At 41.2% G+C, this 24,436-nt stretch overlaps 1 protein-coding gene and 1 long non-coding RNA gene across 10 annotated transcripts in view; one reads left to right on the top strand and one right to left on the bottom strand.

Annotated features, from left to right (window-relative positions):
- Nucleotides 1-24,436, bottom strand: part of MKLN1 (muskelin 1) — a 417,262-nt gene that overhangs the window by 192,719 nt on the left and 200,107 nt on the right. For 2 of the 6 annotated variants that reach the window (XM_032761760.2, XM_032761759.2), the window contains exon 1: nucleotides 4,708-4,865. The exons of 1 other annotated variant lie outside the window; for it this stretch is intronic. In XM_032761760.2, the coding sequence (XP_032617651.1) occupies nucleotides 4,708-4,805 (98 nt within the window). In that variant the 5' untranslated portion in view covers nucleotides 4,806-4,865. Of the gene's footprint in view, nucleotides 1-4,707; nucleotides 4,867-5,368; nucleotides 5,577-24,436 lie in introns of those variants that run through there. 3 more of the 6 variants (XM_032761762.2, XM_032761757.2, XM_032761756.2) reach the window with 3 other exon arrangements.
- Nucleotides 4,275-23,555, top strand: LOC116814367 (uncharacterized). 4 transcript variants are annotated; one of them, XR_009209411.1, is made up of 7 exons: nucleotides 4,845-5,090; nucleotides 5,770-5,899; nucleotides 8,434-8,563; nucleotides 8,989-9,135; nucleotides 10,599-10,666; nucleotides 21,661-21,760; nucleotides 22,110-23,555. It is a non-coding gene; the product is annotated as an uncharacterized LOC116814367 (long non-coding RNA). The 4 variants fall into 4 exon arrangements; XR_009209410.1 differs by lacking the exon at nucleotides 4,845-5,090 and adding an exon at nucleotides 4,275-4,715 and having other exon boundaries at nucleotides 8,989-10,666; XR_009209409.1 differs by having other exon boundaries at nucleotides 4,833-5,090; nucleotides 8,989-10,666.

The raw sequence follows: 24,436 nt of genomic DNA, 5'->3' as shown, positions 1-24,436 counted from the left end.
TAACTATCTGATCTTTGACAAACCTGACAAAAACAAGAACAAAGCTGGAGGCATCACGCTACCTGACTTCAAACTATACTACAAGGCTACAGTAACCAAAACAGCATGGTACTGGTACCACAACAGAGACATAGATCAATGGAACAGAACAGAGCCCTCAGAAATGATGCCGCATAGCTACAACTATCTGATCTTTGACAAACCTGACAAAAATAAGAAATGGGGAAAGGATTCCCTATTTAATAAATGGTGCTGGGAAAACTGGCTAGCCATATGTAGAAAGCTGAAACTGGATCCCTTCCTTACACCTTATACAAAAATTAATTCAAGATGGATTAAAGACTTATATGTTAGACCTAAAACCATTAAAATCCTACAAGAAAACCTAGGCAATACCATTCAGGACATAGGCGTGGGCAAGGACTTCATGTCTAAAACACCAAAAGCAATGGCAACAAAAGCCAAAATCGACAAATGGGATCTCATTAAACTAAAGAGCTTCTGCACAGCAAAAGAAACTATCATCAGAGTGAACAGGCAACCTACAGAATGGGACAAAATTTTTGCAACCTACTCATCTGACAAAGGGCTAATATCCAGAATCTACAATGAACTCAAACAAATTTACAAGAAAAAAACAAACAACCCCATCAAAAAGTGGGCAGAGGACATGAACAGACACTTCTCAAAAGAAGACATTTATGCAGCCGAAAAACACATGAAGAAATGCTCATCATCACTGGCCATCAGAGAAATGCAAATCAAAACCACAGTGAGATACCATCTTACACCAGTTAGAATGGCCATCATTAAAAAATCAGGAAACAACAGGTGCTGGAGAGGATGTGGAGAAATAGGAACACTTTTACACTGTTGGTGGGACTGTAAACTAGTTCAACCATTGTGGAAGTCAGTGTGGCGATTCCTCAGGGATCTCGAACTAGAAATACCATTTGACCCAGCCATCCCATTACTGGGTATATACCCAAAGGACTATAAATCATGCTGCTATAAAGACACATGCACACGTATGTTTATTGCGGCACTATTCACAATAGCAAAGAGTTGGAACCAACCCAAATGTCCAACAACGATAGACTGGATTAAGAAAATGTGGCACATATACACCATGGAATACTATGCAGCCATAAAAAATGATGAGTTCGTGTCCTTTGTAGGGACATGGATGAAACTGGAAAACATCATTCTCAGTAAACTATCGCAAGGACAAAAAACCAAACACCGCATGTTCTCACTCATAGGTGGGAATTGAACAATGAGAACTCATGGACACAGGAAGGGGAACATCACACTCCGGGGACTGTTGTGGGGTGGGGGGAGGGGGGAGGGACAGCATTAGGAGATACACCTAATGCTAAAGGACGAGTTAATGGGTGCAGGAAATCAACATGGCACATGGATACATATGTAACAAACCTGCACATTGTCACATTGTGCACATGTACCCTAAAACCCTAAAGTATAATAAAAAAGAAAAAAAAAAAAAAAAAAAAAAAAAAAAAAAAAAAAAAAAAAAAAAAAAAAAAAAAAAAAGAATTAAACAAAACTATACAAAAAGCATCTTGCATGTATTAGGTGCTCAATAAATTGTAACTAGCATCATTATTAGGTACAAAAATAAAGATTTGAGTACAGGGATTAGCAGTTTACAAAATATTCTTATGTATAAGAGTATATGTAATTCTATGAATTATTTAAATAAGTGAATTTAATTCTTAAATTAGGTGTAAATTTCAGAAAAAAGTAAAATACAGGCAATCTCTAAGCAGACAAAAATAAAAGGCCTTTTTTTAGTCTCAAAGTAAAAATGTGTTCCCTATAACTGAATCTGCTTTAACATTTTTAAAGTTCAAATAAATTAAAAAGAGTTGAAAGGGGAAATATTTGTTTTTTCTGCCTCTGGAAGAACGGGAAAAAATTCTAAGTCCGTAGAAAGAAAATAGAGATAAAATTGTTCAATTTTTTAAATGACTTCACATTTCTTTACACAACTAAAATGTAAGTGCCTTTAATACAAGAGCTCTTTTAAAGTTCTGATTTCCTGTACTATATATACCTTTCTGCAGAAGCAGTAAAACACTATAAAGACACAGACTGTGAAGCCTGACTACCTTGATTCAAATTCTGGCTCCATCTAGCTGTGTGACCTTAGGCAAGTTTAAACTTCTCCCTATCTGCTTCCAACATCTGGCAAATGGAGATTCCTCTTGGGATTGTGGTAAGGATTAAATGAATTGATACACTTAAAAATGTTCATAAGAGAGCCTAGCAAATGGGCGGCACATCATAAATGTTTACCATTTTTGTTACTGATTTATTACTGCCACCTCGAAATGCTTAGATCTATGTCAACAAATATTTGCCACTTTGTGGACAATTTCAACAAATGTCTCTAACCTAAAATGAGACCTGTTTAAGAAGTACCTTAATATGGTTTCCACTGCCAGTAAAGATATAGCTATTGCTGCTAGAGGGGATTTTAGGGCAAAGGTAAGTAAAGTCAACCCCTTTCTTACATCTTCTGTCACACAGAGGAGTAATATCTTTGCTTGCTTATAGAAGTTCAGAGCCAAGAGTTTTATAATTTAGGCATGGCACACACCAACCCAGCAAACACAATATTCTCCAACTCAAGCTCCCTAATACTCAACTATACTCCTTCAAAGAAAAAAGCTTAGATTACTCTTCTAATACTTTACTTTAAATACAAATTATACTGCATTTGTCAACAGAATGTCATAAGGATTAAATAAGATATAGTAAGTGGAAGTGTATGAAAGTTACATATGTATTAAATACTATTTTATGCATGTACTTGAGAAAATTGCAGCAATGTATTTCTCCAATCTCAAATTGTTGCTTTCTAACTCCAAAACTAGTGTTCTGCCCACTGCAAACCAGGGGCGAGAGTAACAAGACACAAAAGATTAAAGTTGCCATCCCACTAAATCATTTCCTGCTTGAAATGTACTTTCTTAAAATGTCTATACAACAGATAACGCGGATGGTACTTGTGTTATCCAAGCCTCAGGCCTACATCAAAAATTTAAGGAGTGACATCCTGGAAATAGGCTAACTCAAGACCAGAAAAATGTCTCTACAGTTAGATCAAACAATGCCACACTAATTCCCAACTGTCCATAATCGTAGCCTGGGTATAGAAAAAAGCTGAGTAACTTCAGATCCAAGAATATGATAACCCAGAGTATCAGAGGTCAAGTACATAGGGCCACATTTCAACTCCAACTACATGGCTGGAATGTTTACCTGGCTCACTCTCAAATTGAAAGTTGGGTTTCAGCATCAATCAGGGATATGGCCATGAATAGGCTACGCAGGCCAGATCAAACCACAGGTCACTTGGCACCCTTCATTGGGCCAGATCCTACTGAATGCCAACCCTTGACCTGGTGAATAAAATGGGAGGCTGGCAGTCATGACAGATTCTTCCAGTTGCAGCTCCATTTTGAGATTCTTCATTGATATAACCAGTGAAATCAAATTTGGATAAATGTGAAGAATTTCTCAAATATAGGTGGAAAACTTACTTGAGTATGCTTCACAGATCCAGTCACTTTTTTGCTTAGTAAAATATTCAGTAAAATATATTATTCACTTATTTGTTTTGTTCATAAAATCGTTTCGGTCCTGTGAGATGGTTAGAGGGACAACTAGCACTTTTATTCAGGATCTGCACAGATCTTAAGCCTTTACTAAGCCAGTTTCTCCACTAGCATGTAAAATTGGAGTTAGATCTGCTCCTCCTTTCAAAGATAAGCCAAAGATAAATAAGATACTATGTAAGAGTATTTTCAGCATTTCAGAAGGAATTTGCTAGAGAAAACAACAACAACAAAAACCTAACAACGCAACTGAACTCTTTTTTAACACCTAAATCAGGGATCAAGACAAAGCCGGTGTTGAAAATCAAATTCATTAAAGCCAGATTTTTCTATGTTTGAGTTTCCGGATCGGGAAACGGGTCTGTGTCTATACAAACCCATCTTCTAATGAGCCGTAATACTGAAATTCTTCGGTAACGTCCCTCCTTCCCACTCCCTATCTTTTTCAGAACTTCCAGGCATTAAAGACAACATCTGCCAATCCTACAACTTCTCCCCGCCTGCTAGGATTCAGATGGATTCCACAACTTTTCAGCCTTCCGTGACTTTTAACACTACTCTAGAGCTAATCACTTTTAATGACCCCACTCTGGAATAGACACTCCCCGGCTTTACACTTTGTCCCGGCAGCAATCGACTGAACTGCCCCCGAGGCCGACCATCTCGGACGACCTCAGACATTCAGGGTAGTTTGCCCGCGGGCCGGGCCCCGCAGGCTCGGATTCCTGCCCCACCTCCCAGAGCCGCCCGCCCCCCAAGCCCTCCTCAACCTCAACCCCGAAATCCCAAGCGCAGAACCACTGGGCTTCCGGTTCTCCTGTGCGCGCCCGGATCCGCCACACACCTCGCCCCTTCTCCCTGGGCTAGCTCTCAGGACCGTAACCCCTTCCCAAGCGGGGCCAAGCAACGCTCTCAGCAACTGAACTAAGACTCCGAAGGCCGCACGTCCCCCTCCGCAGGCCCCGCCTGGGCCTCTCGGCTCGGCTGCCCTCCATTGCACCCCTGGCCCAACCGTGCTGACGCAGAAGAGTGGGGCAGCACGAGCTCGGGGCCCGGCACTTACTCGGGAAGGTAGGTGGAAGAAAAGGAGCTCCACTTGTGTAGCGCGTAGGGGAGAAGCCGGCACTCGGGCGCCGCAGCGACAGCTCCGCCAGCCGCCATCTTGTCAGCACCGTAGCAGCCGCCACCGACCGCTGGCCGCGAACGGGAGGAGGAGAGGGGGCGTGGCCTGCTCTTAAAGGGGCCGCCGCCCTCTCCGGGCGCCCGCGCTCTCTGCCCTGCATCGTTACCCGGGCCCAGCGCCGGGCCAATGTCCTATCTCAGGGTTTCCCACGTCGCTCGCTCCTTGACGGCTGAGCGACACTGGGTCTGAGGTGTAAGCGCTTTCCAGGCTCTTCCCTGGGGCTTGGAGGGAAATGGCGCACAGGACTTTTCTTACAAGCAGAGGTAAGGACAAGCTAAGATGATTACGAACAGAAACACTTGTAGTTACGGAGCAGGAAGGGAAAATAAGAAGACCAAGTTGGAAAAGGGACGCCTGTGCGCTTTTGGAAGCCACCGCCCTCGCCAGTGTATAAGTCCTTTACGGAAACAACACTGAAGGGAGCTGGAGGGCAGTAGCTAATGTGCTGTCCTCCTGGAGTGGTCCTGGTTTTAAATGTCTTGTCCCCGCCTTCCAGAGTCAGATGGAGACAGGAAAAGGAAATGGTCCCGTGTCCACCTACCCTGTTTGGTTTGCAGTTTGTGATGCCCTTCATAGTAAACATTTCTTGCGAGCCGCATCCCACTAATCTTGTGGCACTGGTTTGCTCGGGAATGACGTTCACCCACAGACCTGAAAAGTCCTCACAGAGTTGGGAAGCTGCGTGTCATCATTTTTTCAGATGGCAAATCTGCCCACTTTGAACTGACATAATTGTAGCCTAAAAGTTCAGAGAGAGAGTAGTTCAGGAAAAAGACTGTTCCTTCTTCTTAGAGGGAACAGCAGCCCTGAAAACTATATGGACATCATACCAGCTTCTTATATAACAAAAGGAGCACTTGGTCTAAATATCTGGCAGCTTTAGATAATGTTCTCATCAAGTACCTGTTTGTCGTAGTTATGCATATTTATTCCTTGGCTTAGCCACTGCAGTTACCAAAGAGTATGTCGCTTATTGTCTAAGAGGTTGGACTCCTGAAAGCCTGGACAGTGCCATTATCTTCACCTGAAGAGTGGAAAAATTCAAGCAAAGAGTTTCTCAGGAAATCACCAAGTGAGTCAAAACACCTCAGTAATTGTATTCTCTTCCCGTTGTAATCATTAACCTGCCGAAATTCCCTCCAGTCCTTTCCTGACTTCCTGTTTCTATAGGTGGAAATTTTAATAGTGGGCTCTACTAGGATATCAAATCAAAAAAGCCAGATAGGAAGGCCAGGCTGGGCACGGTGGCTCACACCTGTAATCCCAGCACTTTGGGAGGTCCAGGTGGGAGGATCACTTGAGCCCAGGAGTTTGAGACCAGCCTGGGCAACATAGCAAGACCCCCATCTCCAAAATAACAAAATTAAATAAAGGCCACAAGTATGTTCATCTTTAAAATTACATGTGCTTGGCCAGGCACGGTGGCTCACACTTGTAATCCCAGCACTTTGGGAGGCCGAGGCAGGTGGATCACCTGAGGTCAGGAGTTCGAAACCAGCGTGGCCAACATGGTGAAACCCTGTCTCTACTAGAAATACAAAAGTTAGCTGCGTGTGGTGACATACACCTATAATCTCAGCTACTTGGGAGGCCGAGGCACAAGAATCACTTGAACCCAGGAGGCGGAGGTTGCAGTAAGCCAAGATCACACCACTGCACTCCAGCCTGGGCAACAGAGTGAAATTCTGTCTCAGAAAAACAAACAAAATACAATAAAATAAGAAATTACATGTGCTTTCTGTGTTGCAGCAGGTTGGAAAAGTATGTGTTCCTTAAGGGAATGCTATAACTATAGTGACTTGGGTTGGGAGCTGCCAGAGACAGTGGGAAAGGGCCAGAGAATGTTAGCCCCAGAGATGATATAGTGGTTATCTTTGAAGACAATAGACACTTTAAAGGGGAGGAATTAACTCACTCCAATTCCTTTGGGCCCCAGATTTTATAATTCTACTTCTTACCTTAAGGTAAGTCAAGTCCTTGTTCTTTTCCAGACATAGTTCCTGAGCAATCTTTTTTAAAAACACTTATTAATTAGTTCTTCTTAAGCTTAAATCCTTTTGGTGACTTTCAATCCCCTTCTAAACTGTTTAACAGAGGCCCTTCATAACCTGCCTTGATTTTTCTCTCCAGTTTCCCTCGCCCCCACCCCCCTCTTTCTCCTTTGCGCTTTTGACATCTGCCCGCTAACTAGCACACTGAATTTGTTCCCATAGAGTCCTTGTTCTTTCTAGCCTCCAGGGCTTACTCTAAGCCAGGCATGGAATATTCTTTCCCATTCTTTACCTGGCTAACTCCAGCTCATACTGTAGACTATTTGGTCCTGGAATTTTTTTTTTTTTTTTGAGACAGGGTCTCACTCTGACTGTCACCCAGGATAGAGTGCAGTCACATGAACATGGCTCACTGCAGCCTTGACCTCCTGGGTTTAAAGGATCATCCTGCCTCAGCCTCCCATGTAGGTGGGACCACAGGCAGACATCACCACACCAAGCTACTTTTCTTACAGGCACAGGGTTTCACTCTGTTGCCCAGGCTGGTCTTGAACTCCTGGGCTCAAGCGATCCTCCTGCCTCGGCCTGGCCTCCCAAAGTGCTGGGATTACAGGTATGAGCCACTGCATCTGGCTGAAAATCTTTCTTCATCACCTGCTTTGGGATTAGGTGACAGTTGTCTTCATTTTTTTTTTTCCTATGCAAGCTAACACAGGATAGGTAACGTTTTTTACATTTCTCTTAGCACTCTAAGTTTCCTTCTTTCTCTTAGCACACATCACAATATATTTTAATTTCCTCTTTTTTCCTCTTTCTAAATGATAGCTCCCATGAAGATAAGAGTCATACATATCTTGTTCACAGTTGTATCCTCAGTCCTGTTGATGTGTCTAGCAAATAGAAGATGTTCAGTAAATATTTATCAAAGAATGAATGAATAATGCTAAAAGAGAACTTGAATTAGAGACTTCTGAGCTGCAAAGGAAAAAAAAATGCCAGCACTTCTCAGACTACAAACGTGTATGCCTGAGGTATAATTGCTACTCAGAAGGTAAAGACCCAGGATAGCATGGCTTTCCTGCATCACAAATTTTATAAATGGTAAAATAATTTAAAGCATTCCTATGTTAACATAAATACAGACAGCTATATTATGATACGGAGACGAAAATTTGTTTAAATGTTAAGAAAAGAACTTTATCTGAGGAATGCAAATCCTTTTAAATTATGAGGCCCAGAGAGGCATTAAAGTGAAACAGCAGTGCTGTCCTTCTCCCCCACTTTTGAGCTGTGTATTTGTCTCTTGAAACTGCTTACTATTGCCACAGAAGCTAAACATTTACCTACTAATTAATGCTGCACCAGGCATTGTAACCCACATCCTATAGTTTCATAATGTATAGCCAATCAGTAGCTTGATTTATTTTAATGTAAATTCTTGGTAAATAACTCAGGCACTGCCTCATCTTTCCCTTTAAAAATCCACTTGTAACTGCTGCTACTCAGAGTGTATATTCAAGACAACTTGAATCTATGTTCCCAGGTTGCAGTCATCAAGCTTGGCCCAGATAAACTCCCAACTTATATTAATTTTGCCTCCGCTTCTTCCTTTTAGGTAAAACATCTGGAGTAAGTCAGCAGGATTCAGAGTGACTCCCCCCAACCACCTGGTGTTTTCTCTCCGAAAGCAGCACATGGTACCAGTGTGAACTGTCCTCCTTCAGAAGTCCCATCAGGTGTCTCAGGTGAGTTCTCCTGTATTTGGACCTCTCACTCTTGGGTTGAAGGTCTAGACTTTATTTGGGCTGTTTTTCAAACCCTTTCTTTAAGTGTGAGGGCTTCGGTCTCTGTCTTTGGATGGAAGATTCGGGTATAGAGCTCTGCAGGGAACTGCCTTTTTTCCCCCTCTGTCTTACAGCAGAGGTGCAGGTCATGGTTTTTCTGCCTCTGCCTCAGAACCAAGGGTTTGGGTCAAGTTTTTTTCACCTCTGTCTCACAGCAGAGGTTTGAGTGAAAGAACTGGCAGTTAGGAACCAGTGGTTTCATTTTATATTGTATGCATTTGAGATAGCAGTTGTTTACTACCGCTTGAAAATTCTGAATTAGTCTTTAATTTTAACCAATTCCTGTTAGTTCCTAACTGAAATGTATACCCCTTTTGCTCTTCCAGGTGGACGTAATAAGAGGGTCTGGTCCCCCATACCTTGAGGACTCTGCTGCCATCTGACAATTAGAGACAATCCAATTGTCCTTATCCTTGAGGACTCTGCTGCCATCTGACAATTAGAGACAGTCCAAAACATGCCGCACTTTGATCGTAAACACACCTGGCTTTGGTCACTTTTGAAAAGTTCCTGAATTATGAGAAATCATTAATAAGAGTGTTCAAAGCCTGAACACTCTTTTTAGAAATACCTGCTGGAATTACATACACGATTTATGGGGTACTGTCTTGTAGTATCTGGGAAAGTAGACCCATCTAACCTGGAATGATCACAGGCAACAATGACCAAAAATGGGGATCTTTTGATATATCCAAAGTAATTTATTTGTGCACACCATTGGAAAGAGCTGGTTTTAGAGCCAGACATGTAAATAGGAGACTGACTTCCACTGGCACCTAAAAACTTCTAAAAGAAATCCTGAAAGAAAAAATCGCCTTCATTCAAGAAGTAAACAAAGGGATATTTGAAACTATTTTAAAAGACTTCAGAGGCCTTCTCCCTTTCACCTCCAGACCCTCCTTTTCCTTCCAGCCCTGTGATCTGAACTCATCCCTTTCTGCCTCTTCTCTTGGCTTCCATACATCTCTTAGGCAGAGATGTTTTACAATTTCACAATGTACACATTTCCTTCTCTCAGGGGACATGAATTTAAATTTAGAGCAGAAGGAACAAGCAGAACAACAACAGAATGGGAATAAGACTGCTGAGACTATAAAAATGCAGATCCAACAAAACTTTTTCTAACCAGGTCTAGTGAATGACACTGTGATATGGTCTGGCTCTGTGTTTCCAACCAAATGTTATCTCGAATTGTAATCCCCACGTGTCTGGGGAGAAGCCTGGTGGGAGGTGATTGGATCATGGAGGCAGTTTCCCCCATGCTGTTCTCATGATAGTGAGGGAGTTCTCACGAGATCTGATGGTTTAAAAGTGTTTGGCAGTTCCCTTTCTGGCTTTCTCTCTCCTGCTGCCTTGTGAAGAAGGTGCTTGCTTCTCCTTCACCTTCCACCCTGATTTTAAGTTTCCTGAGGCCTCCCCAGCCATGCAGAACTGTTAGTCAATTAAACCAATTTTATTTATAAATTATCCGGTCTCAGGTAGTTCTTTATAGCAGTGTGAGAATGAACTAATACACACTGATTTATTGACCCACTATCAGACAGTACTCTTTAAATCTTATCATGTATTTAAAATGCTAATAATCAGGGAATTAGCTAAGCAGCATTCCAGATGAGATCAGATCTAAAACAAGATAAAATCCTTAAATGCTTAAACCCCCTGATGTGGATTCCCTGCAAGATTACCAAAAAACAAACACACAAACAAAAAAATGAAAACAAAAACAAAGAAAACACCCCATCCAGTGGTATAATGGCTAGGATTTGGTGCTTTCACCACTGTAGCCTGAGTTCAATTCCTAGCCAGGGAGCTAATCTCATTTGTTTTAAAGTATTGTATGATTCTTGACCTTTTGGGATACCAATTGTTATTGATCCTTATCCCTTCCATGGACAACTTTTGATTTCCTGTCTTTTTCCATTTGTGGGACATACAGACCATTTGGGCCTTCATGAGTAACCAGCTGAGAAGCTGAGATCCTAGAAATCATAACCAGATAGAAATGTGAGTTGTACTTGTGGCTAGTGAAACTTTCCTTTCTTTGAGTTGTCTGGGATGATTCTTGATCTTGTGAGGACTGTGTTGCACCTCCTTTGGAGATGCCCCATGCATCCTTGGTTAAGTCATAACCTTGATAAAGGCTTATTGGTTTTGGTGAGTCAATTGGAAGGGTACCTTTGTTTTTTTTGTTTGTTTGTTTTAAAACGTTCAAAAGCCAGGAATAACAGCTATTTGTGCTGGCTAATACCTGATAATGAGAGATTTGAAAAGTTTTTATTTTTTTATTTTACTTTAAATTCTGCGATACATGTGCAGAATGTACAGGTTTGTTACATAGATATACATGTGCCATGGTGGTGTGCTACACTTACCAACTGTTATCTAGGTTTTAAGCCCCACATGCATTAGGTATTTGTCCTAATGTTCTCCCTTCCCTCGGCCCCACCCCCTGACTGGCCCCAGTGTTTAATGTTTTCCTCCCTGTGTCCATGTATTCTCATTGTTTATCTCCCACTTATTAGTGAGAACATGTGGTGTTTGGTTTTCTGTTCCTGTGTTAATTTGCTGAGAATGATGGCTTCCACCTTCATCCATGTCCCTGGAAAGGACATGAACTCATTCTTTTTTATGGCTGCATAGTATTCCATGGTGTTTATGTGCCACATTTTCTTTTTCCAGCTTATCCCTGATGGACATTTGGGTTGGTTCCAAGTCTTTGCTATTGTAAAGTGCTGCGGCAAACATACATGTGCATGTGTCTTTATACCAGAATGATTTATAACCCTTTTGGTATATACCCAGTAATGGGATTGCTGGGTCAAATGGTATTTCTGGTTCTAGATCCTTGAGGAATCACCACACTGTCTTCCACAGTGGTTGGATTAATTTACACTCTCACCAACAAGTGTAAAAGCGTTCCTGTTTCTCCACAGCATTGCCAGCATCTGTCGTTTCCTGACTTCTTAATAATTGCCATTCTAACTGGCATGAGATAGTATCTCACTGTGGTTTTGAGTTGCATTTCTCTAATGACCAGTGATGATGAGCTTTTTTTCATATGTTTGTTGGCCACATCAATCTCTTCTTTTAAAAGTGTCTGTTCATATTCTTTGCCCACTTTTTGATGGGGTTGTTTGTTTTTTTTCTTGAAAATTTGTTTAAGTTCCTTGTAGATTCTGGATATTAGACCTTTGACACATGGGTAGATTGCAAAATTTTTCTCTCATTCTGTAGGTTGCCTGTTCACTCTGGTGATAGTTTCTTTTGCTGTGCAGAAACTCTTTAGTTTAATTAGATCCTATTTGTCAATTTTTGCTTTTGTTGCAATTGCTTTTGGTGTTTTAGTCATGAAGTCTTTGCCCATGCCTATGTCCTGAATGGTATTGACTAGGTTTTCTTCTAGGGTTTTTATGGTTTTGGGTTTTACATTTAAGTCTTTAATCTATCTTGAGTTAATTTTTGTATAAGGTGTAAGGAAGGGGTGCAGTTTCTGTTTTCTGCGTATGGCTAGCTAGTTTTCCCAGCACCATTTATTAAATAGGGAATCCTTTCCCCATTGCTTGTTTTTGTCAGTTTTGTCAAAGATCAGATGGTTGTAGATGTGTGGTGTTATTTCTGAGGTCTCTGTTCTGTTCCCTTGGTCCATGTATCTGTTTTGGTACCAGTATCATGCTGTTTTGGTTACTGTAGCCTTGCAGTATAGTTTGAGGTCAGTTAGTGTGCTGCCTCCAACTTTGTTATTTTTGCTTATGATTGGCTTGGCTATGCAGGCTCTTTTTTTGGTTCCATATTAAATTTAAAGTAGTTTTTTCTAATTCTGCAAAGAAACTCAATGGTAGCTTAATGGGAATAGCATCGAACCTATAAATTACTTTGGGCAGTATGGCCATTTTCATGATATTGATTCTTCCTATCCATGAGCATGGAATTTTTTTCCGTTTGTTTGAGTCCTCTCATTTCCTTGAGCAGTGGTTTGTAGTTCTCCTCGAAAAGATCCTTCACATCCCTTGTAAATTGTATTCCTAGGTATTTTATTCTCTTTGTAGCAATTGTGAATGGGAGTTCACTCGTGATTTGGCTCTCTGTTCTCTATGATTGTTGTATGGGAATGCTTGCAATTTTTGCACATTGATTTTGTATCCTGAGACTTTGCTGAAGTTGCCTATCAGCTTAAGATTTTGGGGCTCAGACAATGGGTTTTCTAAATATATAATCATGTGGTCTTCAAACAGAGACAAGTTGACTTCTTCTCTTTCTGTTCGAATACCCTTTATTTCTTTCTCTTGCCTGAGTGCCCTGGCCAGAACTTCCAATACTGTGTTGAATAGGAGTGGTGAGAGAGGGCATCCTTGTCTTGTGCCAGTTTTCAAAGGGAATGCCTCCAGCTTTTGCCCATTCAGTATGATCTTGACTATGGGTTTGTCATAAATAGCTCTTACTATTTTGAGATATGTTCTATCAATACCTAGTTTATTCAGAGTTTTTAACATGAAGAGATGTTGAATTTCATCGAAGGCCTTTTCTGTATCTATTGAGATAATCATGTGGTTTTTGTCATTGGTTCTGTTTACGTGATAGATTACGTTTGTTGATTTGCATATGTTGAACCAGCCTTGCATCCCAATGATGAAGCCAGCTTGATGGTGGCGGATAAGCTTTTTGATGTGCTGCTGGATTCGGTTTGCCAGTATTTTATTGAGGATTTTCACATCAATGTTCATCAGGGATATTGTCCTGAAATTTTCTTTTTTTGTTGTGTCTTTGCCAGGTTTTGGTATCAGGAGGACGCTGGCCTCATAAAATGAGTTAGGGAGGAGTCCCTCTTTTTCTGTTGTTTGGAATAGTTTCAGAAGGAATGGTACCAGCTCCTCTTTGTACCTCTGGTAGAATTCGGCTGTCAGTCTGACTGGTCCTGGGCTTTTTTTGGTTGGTAGGCTATTAACTACTGCCTCAATTTCAGAGCCTGTTATTGGTCTATTCAGGGATTCGACTTCTTCCTAGTTTAGTCTTAGGAGGGTGTATGTATCCAGGAATTTATCCATTTCTTCTAGATCTTCTAGTTTATTTGCATAGAGGTATTTATAGTATTCTCTGATGGTAGTTTGTATTTCTGTGGGATCAGTGGTGATATCCCCTTTATAATTTTTTATTGTGTCTATTTGATTCTTCTCTCTTCTTTGTTAGTCTAGCTAGTGGTCTATTTTGTTAATTTTTTCAAAAAACTACCTCTGGATTCATTGATTTTTTTGAAGGGTTTTTCGTGTCTCTATCTCCTTCAGTTGCGCTTTGATCTTAGTTATTTCTTGTCTTCTGCTAGCTTTTGAATTTGTTTGCTCTTGCTTCTCTGGTTCTTTTAATTGTGATGTTAGGGTGACAATTTCAGATCTTTCTAGCATTCTGATATGGGCATTCAGTGCTATAAATTTCCATCTTAACACTGCTTTAGCTGTGTCCCGGAGATTCTGGTACGTTGTCTTTTTGTTCTCATCGGTTTCAAAGAACTTCTTTATCTGCCTTAATTTCGTTATTTATCCAGGAGTCATTCAGGAGCATGTTGTTCAATTTCCATGTAATTGTGCAGTTTTGAGTGAGTTTCTTAATCCTGAGTTCTAATTTAATTGCACTGTGGTCTGAGAGACTGTTGTGATTTCCATTCTTTTGCATTTGCTAAGGAGTGTTTTACTTCCAATTATGTGGTCAATTTTAGAATAACTGCCATGTGGTACTGAGAAGAATGTATATTCTGTTGATTTGGGGTGGAGAGTTCTATAGATATCTATTAAGTCCACTTGATCCAGAGCTGGGTTCAAGTCCTGAATATCCTTGTTAATTTTCTGTCTTGTTGATCTCTCTAATATTGACAGTGTGGTGTTAAAGTCTCCCACTATTACTGTGTGGGAATCTGTCTCTTTATAGGTCTCTAAGAACTTGTTTTATGAATCTGGGTGCTCCTGTATTGGGTGCATATATATTTAGGATAGTTAGCTCTTCTCTAACTATCATTAGTTGCATTGATCCCTTTACCATTCTGTAATGCCCTTGTCTTTTTTGAACTTTTGGGGTTTAAAGTTTGTTTTATCAGAGACTAGGATTGCAAACCCTGCTTTTTTTTTTTTTTGCTTTCCATTTGCTTGGTAAATATTCCTTTGTCCCTTTGTTTTGATCCTATGTATGTCTTTGCATGTGAGATGGGTCTCCTAAATACAGAACACTGATGGGTCTTGACTCTATCCAATTTGCCAGTCTGTGTCTTTTAATTAGGGCGTTCAGCCTATTTACATTTAATGTTAATATTATTATATGTGAATTTGATCCTGTCATCATGATGCTAGCTGGTTATTTTGCACATGAGTTGATGCAGTTTCTTCATAGTGTCACTGGTCTTTATATTTTGATATGTTTTTGCAGTGGCTGGTACTGGTTTTTCCTTTCTATATTTAGTGCTTCCTTCAGGAGCTTTTGTAAGACCAGCCTGGTGGTGACAAAATCCTTCAGCATTTGCTTGTTTGGAAAGGATTTTATTTCTCCTTTGCTTAAGAAGCTTACTTTGGTTGGGTATGAAATTCTGGGTTGAAAATTCTTTTCTTTAAGAATGTTGAATATTGGCCCTCACTCTCTTCTGGCTTGTAGGGTTACTGCAGAGAGATCTGCTGTTAGTCTGATTGGCTTCCCTTTGTAGGTTACCTGAACTTTCTCTGTGTCTGCCCTTAACATTTTTTCCTTCGTTTCAACCTTTGAGAATCTGATGATTATGTGTCTTGGGGTTGATCTTCTCAAGTAGTATCTTAGTGGTGTTCTCTGTATTTCCTGAATTTGAATGTTGGCCTGTCTTGCTAGGTTGGGGAAGTTCTGGATAATATCCTGAAGTGTGTTTTCCAACTTGGTTCCATTCTCCCCATCACTTTCAGGTACACCAATCAATCGTAGGTTTAGTCTTTTCACATAGCCCCATATTTTTTGGAGGCTTTGTTCATTCCTTTTCATTCTTTTTTCTCTAATCTTGTCTTCACACCTTATTTCAGCAAGGTGATCTTCAATCTCTGATATCCTTTCTTCCACTTGATTGTTTCGGCTATTGATACTTGTGTATGCTTCAGGAAGTTCTTGTGCTGTGTTTTTCAGCTCCATCAGGTCATTTATGTTCCTCTCTAAACTGGTTATTCTAGTTAGCAGTTCCTGTAACCCTTTATCAAGGTTCTTAGCTTCCTTGCATTGGGTTAGAACATGTTCCTTTAGCTCAGAGGAGTTTGTTATTACCCACCTTCTGAAGCCTACTTCTGTCAATTCATTAATCTCATTATCTGTCCAGTTTTGTGTCCTTGCTGGAGAGGAGTTGCGATCATTTGGAGGAGAGGAGGCATTCTGGTTTTTGGAATTTTCAGTGTTTTTGTGCTGGCTTTTCCTCATCTTCGTGGATTTATCTACCTTTGATATTTGAGGCTGATGACATTTGGATGGGAGTTTTTGTGTGGGAGTCTTTTTTTTTGATGTTGTTGTTGCATTCTGTTTGTTAGTTTTTCTTCTAACAGTCAGGCCCCTCTTCTGCAAGGCTGCTGCAGTTTGCTAAACATCCGCTCTAGACCCTATTTGCCTGGGTATCACCAGTGGAGGTTGCAGAACAGCAAAGATTGCTGCCTGCTCCTTCCTCTGTAAGCTTTATCCCAGGGGGGCACCAGCCTGATGCCAGCCCGAGCTCTCCTATATGAGGTGTCTGTCAACCCCTGTTAGGAGGTTTCTGTCAACCCCTGTTGGGAGGTTTCTCCCAGTCAGGAGGCATGGGGGTCAGGGACCCACTTGAGGAGGCATTTCATCCCTTAGAAGAGCTGGTAGCCTGTGTTGGGAGAATACCCTTTGTCAGGATCAGCTGCTCTCTTCAGAGCCAGCAGGCAGGAAAGATTAAGGCCTCTGTAGCTGTGCCCACAGCAGCCCCTCCGCAGTGCTCTTGGGACAATCCAGTGCTCTGTCCCAGGGAGATGAGAGTTTTAGCTGTAAGCCCCTGACTGGGGCTGTTACCTTTCCTTCAGAGATGCTCTGCCAGTGAGGAGAATCTAGAGAAGCAGTCTGGCCACAGCCGCTTTGCCACGCTGTGGTGAATTCTGCCCAGTCCAAACCTCTCAGTCTTCTTAGCACTATCAGGGGAAATCTGCCTACTAAAGCCGCAGTAATGGCAGATGCCCCTCCCCCCACCAAGCTTGATTGTCCCAGGTTGACTTCAGACTGCTGTGCTGGCAGTGAGAATTTCAAGCCAGTGGTTCTTAGCTTGCTGGGCTCTGTGGGAGTGGGACCCACTTAGGAAGACCGCTTGACTCCCTGGCTTCAGCCTCCTTTCCAGGGGAGTGAACGGTTCTGTCTTGCTGGGGTTTCAGGCGCTACTGGGATACAAAAAAACTCCTGTAGCTAGCTCAGTGCCTGCCCAAACAGCCTCCTAGTTTTGTGCTTGAAACCCAGGGCCCTGGTGGTGTAGGCTCACGAAGGACTCTCCTGATCTCCGGATTGCAAATACTGTGGGAAAAGCATAGTACCCAGGCTGGGTAGCACAGTCCCTCACGGCTTCCCTTGGCTAGGGGAGGGAGGTCTGTTGGCTCCTTGCACTTCCTTGGTGAAGCAATGCCCCACCCTTCTTCTGCTTGCTCTCCATGGGTTGCACCCACTGTCTAACCAGTCCCAATGGAATGAACTGGGTACCTTAGTTGAAAATGGAGAAATCACCTGCCTTCTGCATTGGTCTCGCTGGGAGCTGCAGACTGGAGCTGTTTCTATTCGGCCATCTTGGCCCCTTCTCGAAAAGTGTTTAAGAACTCCATAGTCAAAAGCCAGCTTCATTAAAAACAAATTCACGCAGGCTCATGCCTGTAATCCCAGCCCACTTCAGGAGGCCACAGTGGGAGGATTGCTTGAGTCCAGCCTGGGCAATGTAATGAGTCCCTGTCTGTACAAAAAGTAAAAACAAAACTTAGCTTGGCATGGTGGTGTGTGCCTGTAGTCCCAGCTGCTTAGGAAGCTGAGGTGGGAGGATCATTTAAGCCCAGAATGTGTCAAAGCTACATGAACTGTAATCATGCCACACTGCACTCCCACTTGTGTGACAGAGCGACACCCTGTTTCTATTTTTTTATTTTTCTTTCAGTACTGCAGCATAGAGAGACCCTCTCTCTCAAAACAACAAACAAGGGCCGGGCGCGGTGGCTCAAGCCTGTAATCCCAGCACTTTGGGTGGCCGAGGCAAGCAGATCACGAGGTCAGGAGATCGACACTGTCCTGGCTAATACGATGAAACCCCGTCTCTACTAAAAATACAGAAAATTAGCCAGGCATGGTGGCAGGTGCCTGTAGTCCCAGCTACTTGGGAGGCTGAGGCAGGAGAATGATGTGAACCTGGGAGGCGGAGCTTGCAGTGAGCTGAGATTGTACCACTGCATTCCAGCCTGGGCAACAGAGCGAGACTCTGTCTCAAAAACAAACAAACAAAAATGAGACTCAACCTCCTCCCACCTCTGCTGTCTTCAGTACCACATGAAAGGATCTAGAGGAGACTTCTAATGACTCAGACCCCTAAAAGAGACAGAAAAAGATGCCTCTCACTCCCTTTCTGGGGTCTTCTGTCTTCCTGTGGAGTCTGAAGAGTCATGGAGAGATTTCATGACAGTTTCCAGCACAAAACTCTGCTCTCTTTTGTATCGTGTCACCTGATCCTTTTGGCTTTTAGGAGTACTGGATATTACTTTGTTCTGTGAGAGAACACTTAATCTTTGTGTGTGTGATGGCTGGCAAGTTACTGGTGAGAACTGTAGTACTAGAGGTGGCTGACAGCAGTTGTTTACAGTGAATGGTTATTATTATTACTACAGGGAGTTACTGGTTTCTTTGCTGGTTAAGATAAGAAAGGCACGGTTTAAATACTTAGAGAAATGTTTTTGTATTGAAGTACACCATGAAAGTGTTGCATAGCCCAGTCCCATGGCGTTTCCCTCTTTTTGGGGACCCAGGATTCAGGCTAAAAATGGAATCCTTAAATTATAAAGATCTAGATGATCTGCCTTCAATTGCATCTGCTTTTCACATATTTAAATTATTAGGCTCTAAAAACTGTAAATGCTTTGGCGGCCCTTCTCCTTAATGGGCTCTGCCCAGAGCTCAGTGATCCAACTGGAAAACAGACTTAAGTTAAAAGCTACTTATCTAAGTGAAATAGGTCTCCTTATAAAATCCAATGATAGATTCCTGTGATTTTGTGTTACCTTGGCATCCATTTTTAATTGTCCTCCAACACACCCAAACTCCTCCTTGAAAAGGCTTAAATTCTTTCTCCTTGTGCTTTGAGATATAAATTTACTACTGCATTTTCTCTAAAACTCAGTACGAGCTTCAGCCATGTAGAACAGATAAACTTTAAACTTTTCCATTTACAAAGGTACAGTTTGAATCCAACTGTCCTTTTAAACTAGTGAGTTTTACCAGTCTCATGGCTAAAATTTTTTTCTCTGCTTGGTTTTGTTTTGTTTTTCTTACCTCAGTTCACCAGCAGTTTCAGTGTGGCTAAAATTTTTTAATTAAACCTATAAAGTCATTATCTGTGTCTGTCTGATTTATGTGTACTATGTATACATGTCTGTTTATATATTGTCTACATGGTACCACTGACTTATAGACAAAGTGTTCATAAATAATATAACCAACCCAAATGCTTTTTATGGTCACTTGACTTTAGTAATCTTGGGTTTAAATTAAGATAGTTTTTAAATTATTGGTAAAGTAAAATAGAAACATCTTCAAATTTTAATTTAGACATGTTTGCCTACATCTATTGGTGAGACTGGTTTATACTGTCTCTGCTAAATGTCTTAAGGTCATAAGGCCGTTGCTTTTTTGGTATTTTTTGGTATTTGCTTAATTTGTCTGTGAGCTTATGTCTTTGGATTTGAGCCTTTAGATTCTGAGGACTAGATAAGTAGCCCTGGGGACAGTGCCTGGGCCCCGTCATCCCTAGTTGAGCTGTGCCTCTTGGCCATACTGCAAGGAGTTGGACCCTCCAGGCATTGTCTCCATAGCATTGTCATTTGTCCTGAGCTCTGCATATGGTACATAATTAAAGTTGCTTACTTCCTAAGTTTTTCACTGAAAATTAGGGTTACTAAGAGTTAACATTGTGGTTAATATATGTAACTAAAACTACTAGGCCAGAAACAATTTTATATAGAGAGCATATAAAGAAGATGTAAAGAAAGTTGAAAAGGGTAATTTTTTTCGTTTACATAAGAGGGGACTTTGGTCAAAATGATAAGGGGGATAGTAAATCTTTGTCTTAAGTAGAATACCAATACAAAAAAAATGAAGTATAGCACAAAACTGAAGGTGTAAGCAAGTTGTAAAAGGTTTGTAGAAGAGTAATCTCATGAAAAGAATTTTGTATGTGATAAAGTTGGCTAAAATTGGAAGGAGATTATTAACTTTTCTAAAAATTATGCATTGATATTTAAAGCGCACTGATGTGGGACCCCTGTGTCAGAGTAATAAGGTTTTCTTGGAGCATTAATCTGCTCTTTAATAGAAAAATTTTTAAAGGTTATAGAAATCTAGCTGGGCGCGGTGGCTCACGCCTGTAATCCCAGCACTTTGGGAGGCCGAGGCAGGCGGATCACGAGGTCAGAAGATCGAGACCATCCTGGCTAACACGGTGGAACCCTGTCTCTACTAAAAATACAAAAAATTAGCCAGGCGTGGTGGTGGGTGCTTATAGTCCCAGCTACTCGGGAGGCTGAGGCAGGAGAATGGCGTGAACCCGAGAGGCGGAGCTTGCAGTGAGCCAAGATGGCGCCACTGCACTCCAGCCTGGGCGACAGAGCGAGACTCTGTCTCAGAAAAAAAAAAAAAAAAAAAAGGTTATAGAAATCTTATGCAGTTAAAACTGAGGGCTAGATGCAGTGGCTCACACCTGTAATCCCAGCACTTTGGAAGGGTGAGGTGGGCAGATCACCTGAGGTCAGGAGTTTGAGACCAGCCTGGCCAACATGGTGAAACCCCATCTCTACTAAAAATACAAAAATTAGCTGGGTATGGTGATAGGTGCCTGTAATCCCAGCTACTTGGGAGGCTGAGACCGGAGAATCACTTGAACCCAGGAGGCAGAGGTTGCAGTGAGCTGAGATCAGGTCATTGCACTCCAGCCTGGGTAACAAGAGTGAGACTCCATTGATAAAAAACAAAAAACAAACAAACAAAAAAACCTGAGACTTAATAGATTTGTTTATAAGGATTTAATGAAATTAGCTTTAGGATTAATAATATACTGATGCAAAAGTAAAATTTGGTTTTCTCTTTTAAATAAGATTTTTAAGTATTTTTAAGAAACACTAAAGAAAAAGGTTCACCTTTTAAGTAAAAAAATAAAGGGAAGAGAGATTCTGCTGGTCTCATGCCATCTTTATAAGATTTTTGGATTGTTTGGAAAACTGAGTTTACTCTCTATCAAAGAGTAAAGGGTTTTGCTTTTTGCAATCTTTGAATTATCACTTTGGCTAAATGAATGAATACTATTTTACAGTGACCTATGATCCTATTTGGTCAAATATTTTAAACTTTTAACATTTGACATACTTCCTAAAATCAAATTTCAAATTCTAAAATGAAGTATTTTCCAAAAGGAACCTCTGGAAGTACAAGAGAGGAATATTAAGCATATTTAGCATGTTAAAATCATATGGAAAGCATTGTCAAAGAAATAATGGTGTTTAACTTTCTTTGAGTTATATGAGGATGAATGTGTTTTGTATGAGATTCCTAAAATTTTAATGTGTCTTGGTATATGTTATCAGTCATAATTATGATTATTATGTTAAACTGTTGTAAACCACAGGAATAACCAAATTTCCTTGTCAATTACATCTTTAACCATGGCTATTCTAAGTCTTTTGCTATCTAAAACAATTATTGTTTTATTTCTCTTCTTCTCATAAAGCAGTTACAACTGGCTATAATTCAAAATTTGCTTTTTCTTCAAGGAAATTCATGGAAAAGGACCCTGACAAGTACTCTTGAATACGGGTTTCTGATAACTTTGGAGATCATATCATTGGACTAAGTAACAACTTAGTCCAACAGGTATGTAATAAACTGATGTGTTCCTTAGATTGCTAACTCAACATCAAGCAGAACAAGAATTAATTACATGTGACTGAACTGACAGAAGACTGAAATGATTTTCTGACTTTTTATTTAAAACATTGCTTTTTTTTTTAATTTTGTCTTCCAGAGTCAAGAAAACTTTTTTTCCTTGAGCTATTTATTTATACTTTATAACAATTGGGTAAAAATGCCTTTGTGAGCAACACTGAAACATTTGCCTTTCTCTCTGATTGCTCCAAAATTTGGAAACTATTCATGAGTACTCTTATTTTATGGCAATCTTGTTATTTGCGTACATTTAATAAGAATCTTTTTTCTGTAACAGGATATATTTGGAGACACTTGTTACTTTACTAAGGATTTGACTGGACATGACATATTTTCAGATATGACCAGACTGCTTTGAAGAATAGAGGTTGACTCTATAGAGGCGATTAAAAAGCCTCTTGGAAAGACTGGCCTCATCCCTCACATAGTTCCCTTTCAAAATTTCTGTCCTTGTGTTAAGTAAAGAATGTCACTTTCTGACAGGCCTGGGAACCTCAAAATATTTCCACTGTGTATCTCTCATTGTTTTATTTCTTCTGAGAAAACTAAATTCATGGTACACTGAAGAGGTGATTCCACAAGTGACAGCAGCTATGAATCAATGACTGGTAGGACTACCTGGGAATGAGCCTTTCTGGCAATGAGGGATACCTTGACACTCAGATTTTGATCATCAGTGCTTTCAAAAAGAAAGATTTTTGATCAAAAGGAAGAAATGAGAAAAAGAACTTTTATCTGAAGAATGCAAGTCCTTTCCAATTATGAGGTCCAGAGAGGTATTAAAATGAGACAGCAATCCTGTCCTACACACACCCCCTTTTGAGCCACGTACTCATCTTTTTATACTGCTTACTATTGCCACAAGTAGCTGAAAATTAGCCTACTGGTGCTGCACCAGACATTATAACCCACATCCTATAGCTTAATAATGGATAGCCAATCAATAGCTTATGTTATGTTAATGTAAATTATTGGTAAATAACTCAGGAACTGCCTCTTCTTTCCTTTTAAAAATCCACTTGTGGGCTGGGCGTGGTGGCTCACGCCTGTAATCCCAGCACTTTAGGAGGCCGAGGTGGGCGGATCACAAGGTGAGGAGATCAAGACCATCCTGGATAACACAGTGAAACCCTGTCTCTACTAAAAATACAAAAAATTAGCTGGGCATGGTGGCAGGTGCCTGTAGTCCCAGCTACTTGTGAGGCTGAGGCAGGAGAATGGCGTGAACCCAGGAGGCGGAGCTTGCAGTGAGCTGACATGGCGCCCACTGCACTCCTGCCCGGGCGACAGTGTGAGGCCCTGTCTCAAAAAAAAAAAAAAATCCACTTGTGGCTGGTTGTGGTGGCTAACACCTGTAACCCCAGCACTTTGGGAGGCCGAGGCAGGCGGATCACCTGATGTCAGGAATTTGAGACCAGCTTGCCCAATGTGGTGAAACCCCATCTCTACTAAAAATACAACAATTAGCCAGCCGTGGTGGTGGGTGCTTGTAAACCCAGCTACTTGAGAGTCTGAGGCAGACTCAAGACTTCAAGAATGTCTTGAACCCAGGAGGCGGAGGTTGCACTGAGCCAAGATCACACCATTGCATTCCAGCCTGGGGTGACAAGAGTGAAACTGCCTCCAAAAAAAAAAGAAAATCCACTTGTAACTGCTGCTACTCAGAATGTATATTCAGGGCAACTAGAATCTATGTTACTGAGTTGCAATCCTCAATCTTGTCCCAAATAAACTCTCTACTTACATTAATTTTGCCTCAGCTTCTTCCTTTTAGGTCAACAATGATAAGATAAAATAGAAGACAAAAGAAATTTCAAAATCTGCAGGAGGCTGCTAGTAGTTAGACTCTCAGAACTCCTCGGTACATCTCAACTCTCCTTTGTCTACAGGACATGATTTTAAGTGATGGGGTTTATTGTAAGGTACACAGGGAAAGCCTAGAAATTATAATCTCTCTAGTTACCTTGCAATTCAAACATTGAGACATATTGAACCTTATAGAAAACTGGACAATGGTTCATCATTTTTTTAGGCATAACAGCAGCTATGGTGACACAACAGCTCTAGTGACCCAGTTGTCTTATCATCCCCCACAAGCTACCGTCTTTACAGAGAGTAAAATCTGTATTAGTCCATTCTCACATTGCTATAAGGAACTACCTAGGTTGGGCATGGTGGCTCATGCCTGTAATCCCAGCACTTTGGGAGGCCAAGGTGGGTGAATCACCCCTGAGGTTGGGAGTTGGCAGCCAGCTTGACTAACATGGAGAAACCCCAACTCTACTAAAAATACAAAATTAGCCAGGCATGGTGGAACATGCCTATAATCCCAGCTACTCAGGAGGCTGAGGCAGGAGAATCACTTGAACCTGGGAGGTGGACGTTGCGGTGAGCCGAGATCGTGCCGTTGCACTACAGCCTAGGCAAAAGGAGTGAAAAACTGTGTCTCAAAAAAAAGACAAAAAACAAAACAAAACAAAAACTACCTGAGGCCAGGCGCGGTGGCCCATGCCTGTAATCCCAGCACTTTGGGAGGCCAAGGCGGGTGGATCACCTGAGGTCAGGATTCAAGACCAGCCTGACCAACACGGTGAAACCCTGTCT

This window comes from Hylobates moloch, unplaced genomic scaffold (assembly GCF_009828535.3).
Source record: "Hylobates moloch isolate HMO894 unplaced genomic scaffold, HMol_V3 SCAFFOLD_1, whole genome shotgun sequence".
Taxonomy (NCBI): Eukaryota; Metazoa; Chordata; class Mammalia; order Primates; family Hylobatidae; genus Hylobates; species Hylobates moloch.
Note: the sequence above shows the minus strand (reverse complement) of the source record. Positions and strands in the feature narration are given on the sequence as shown.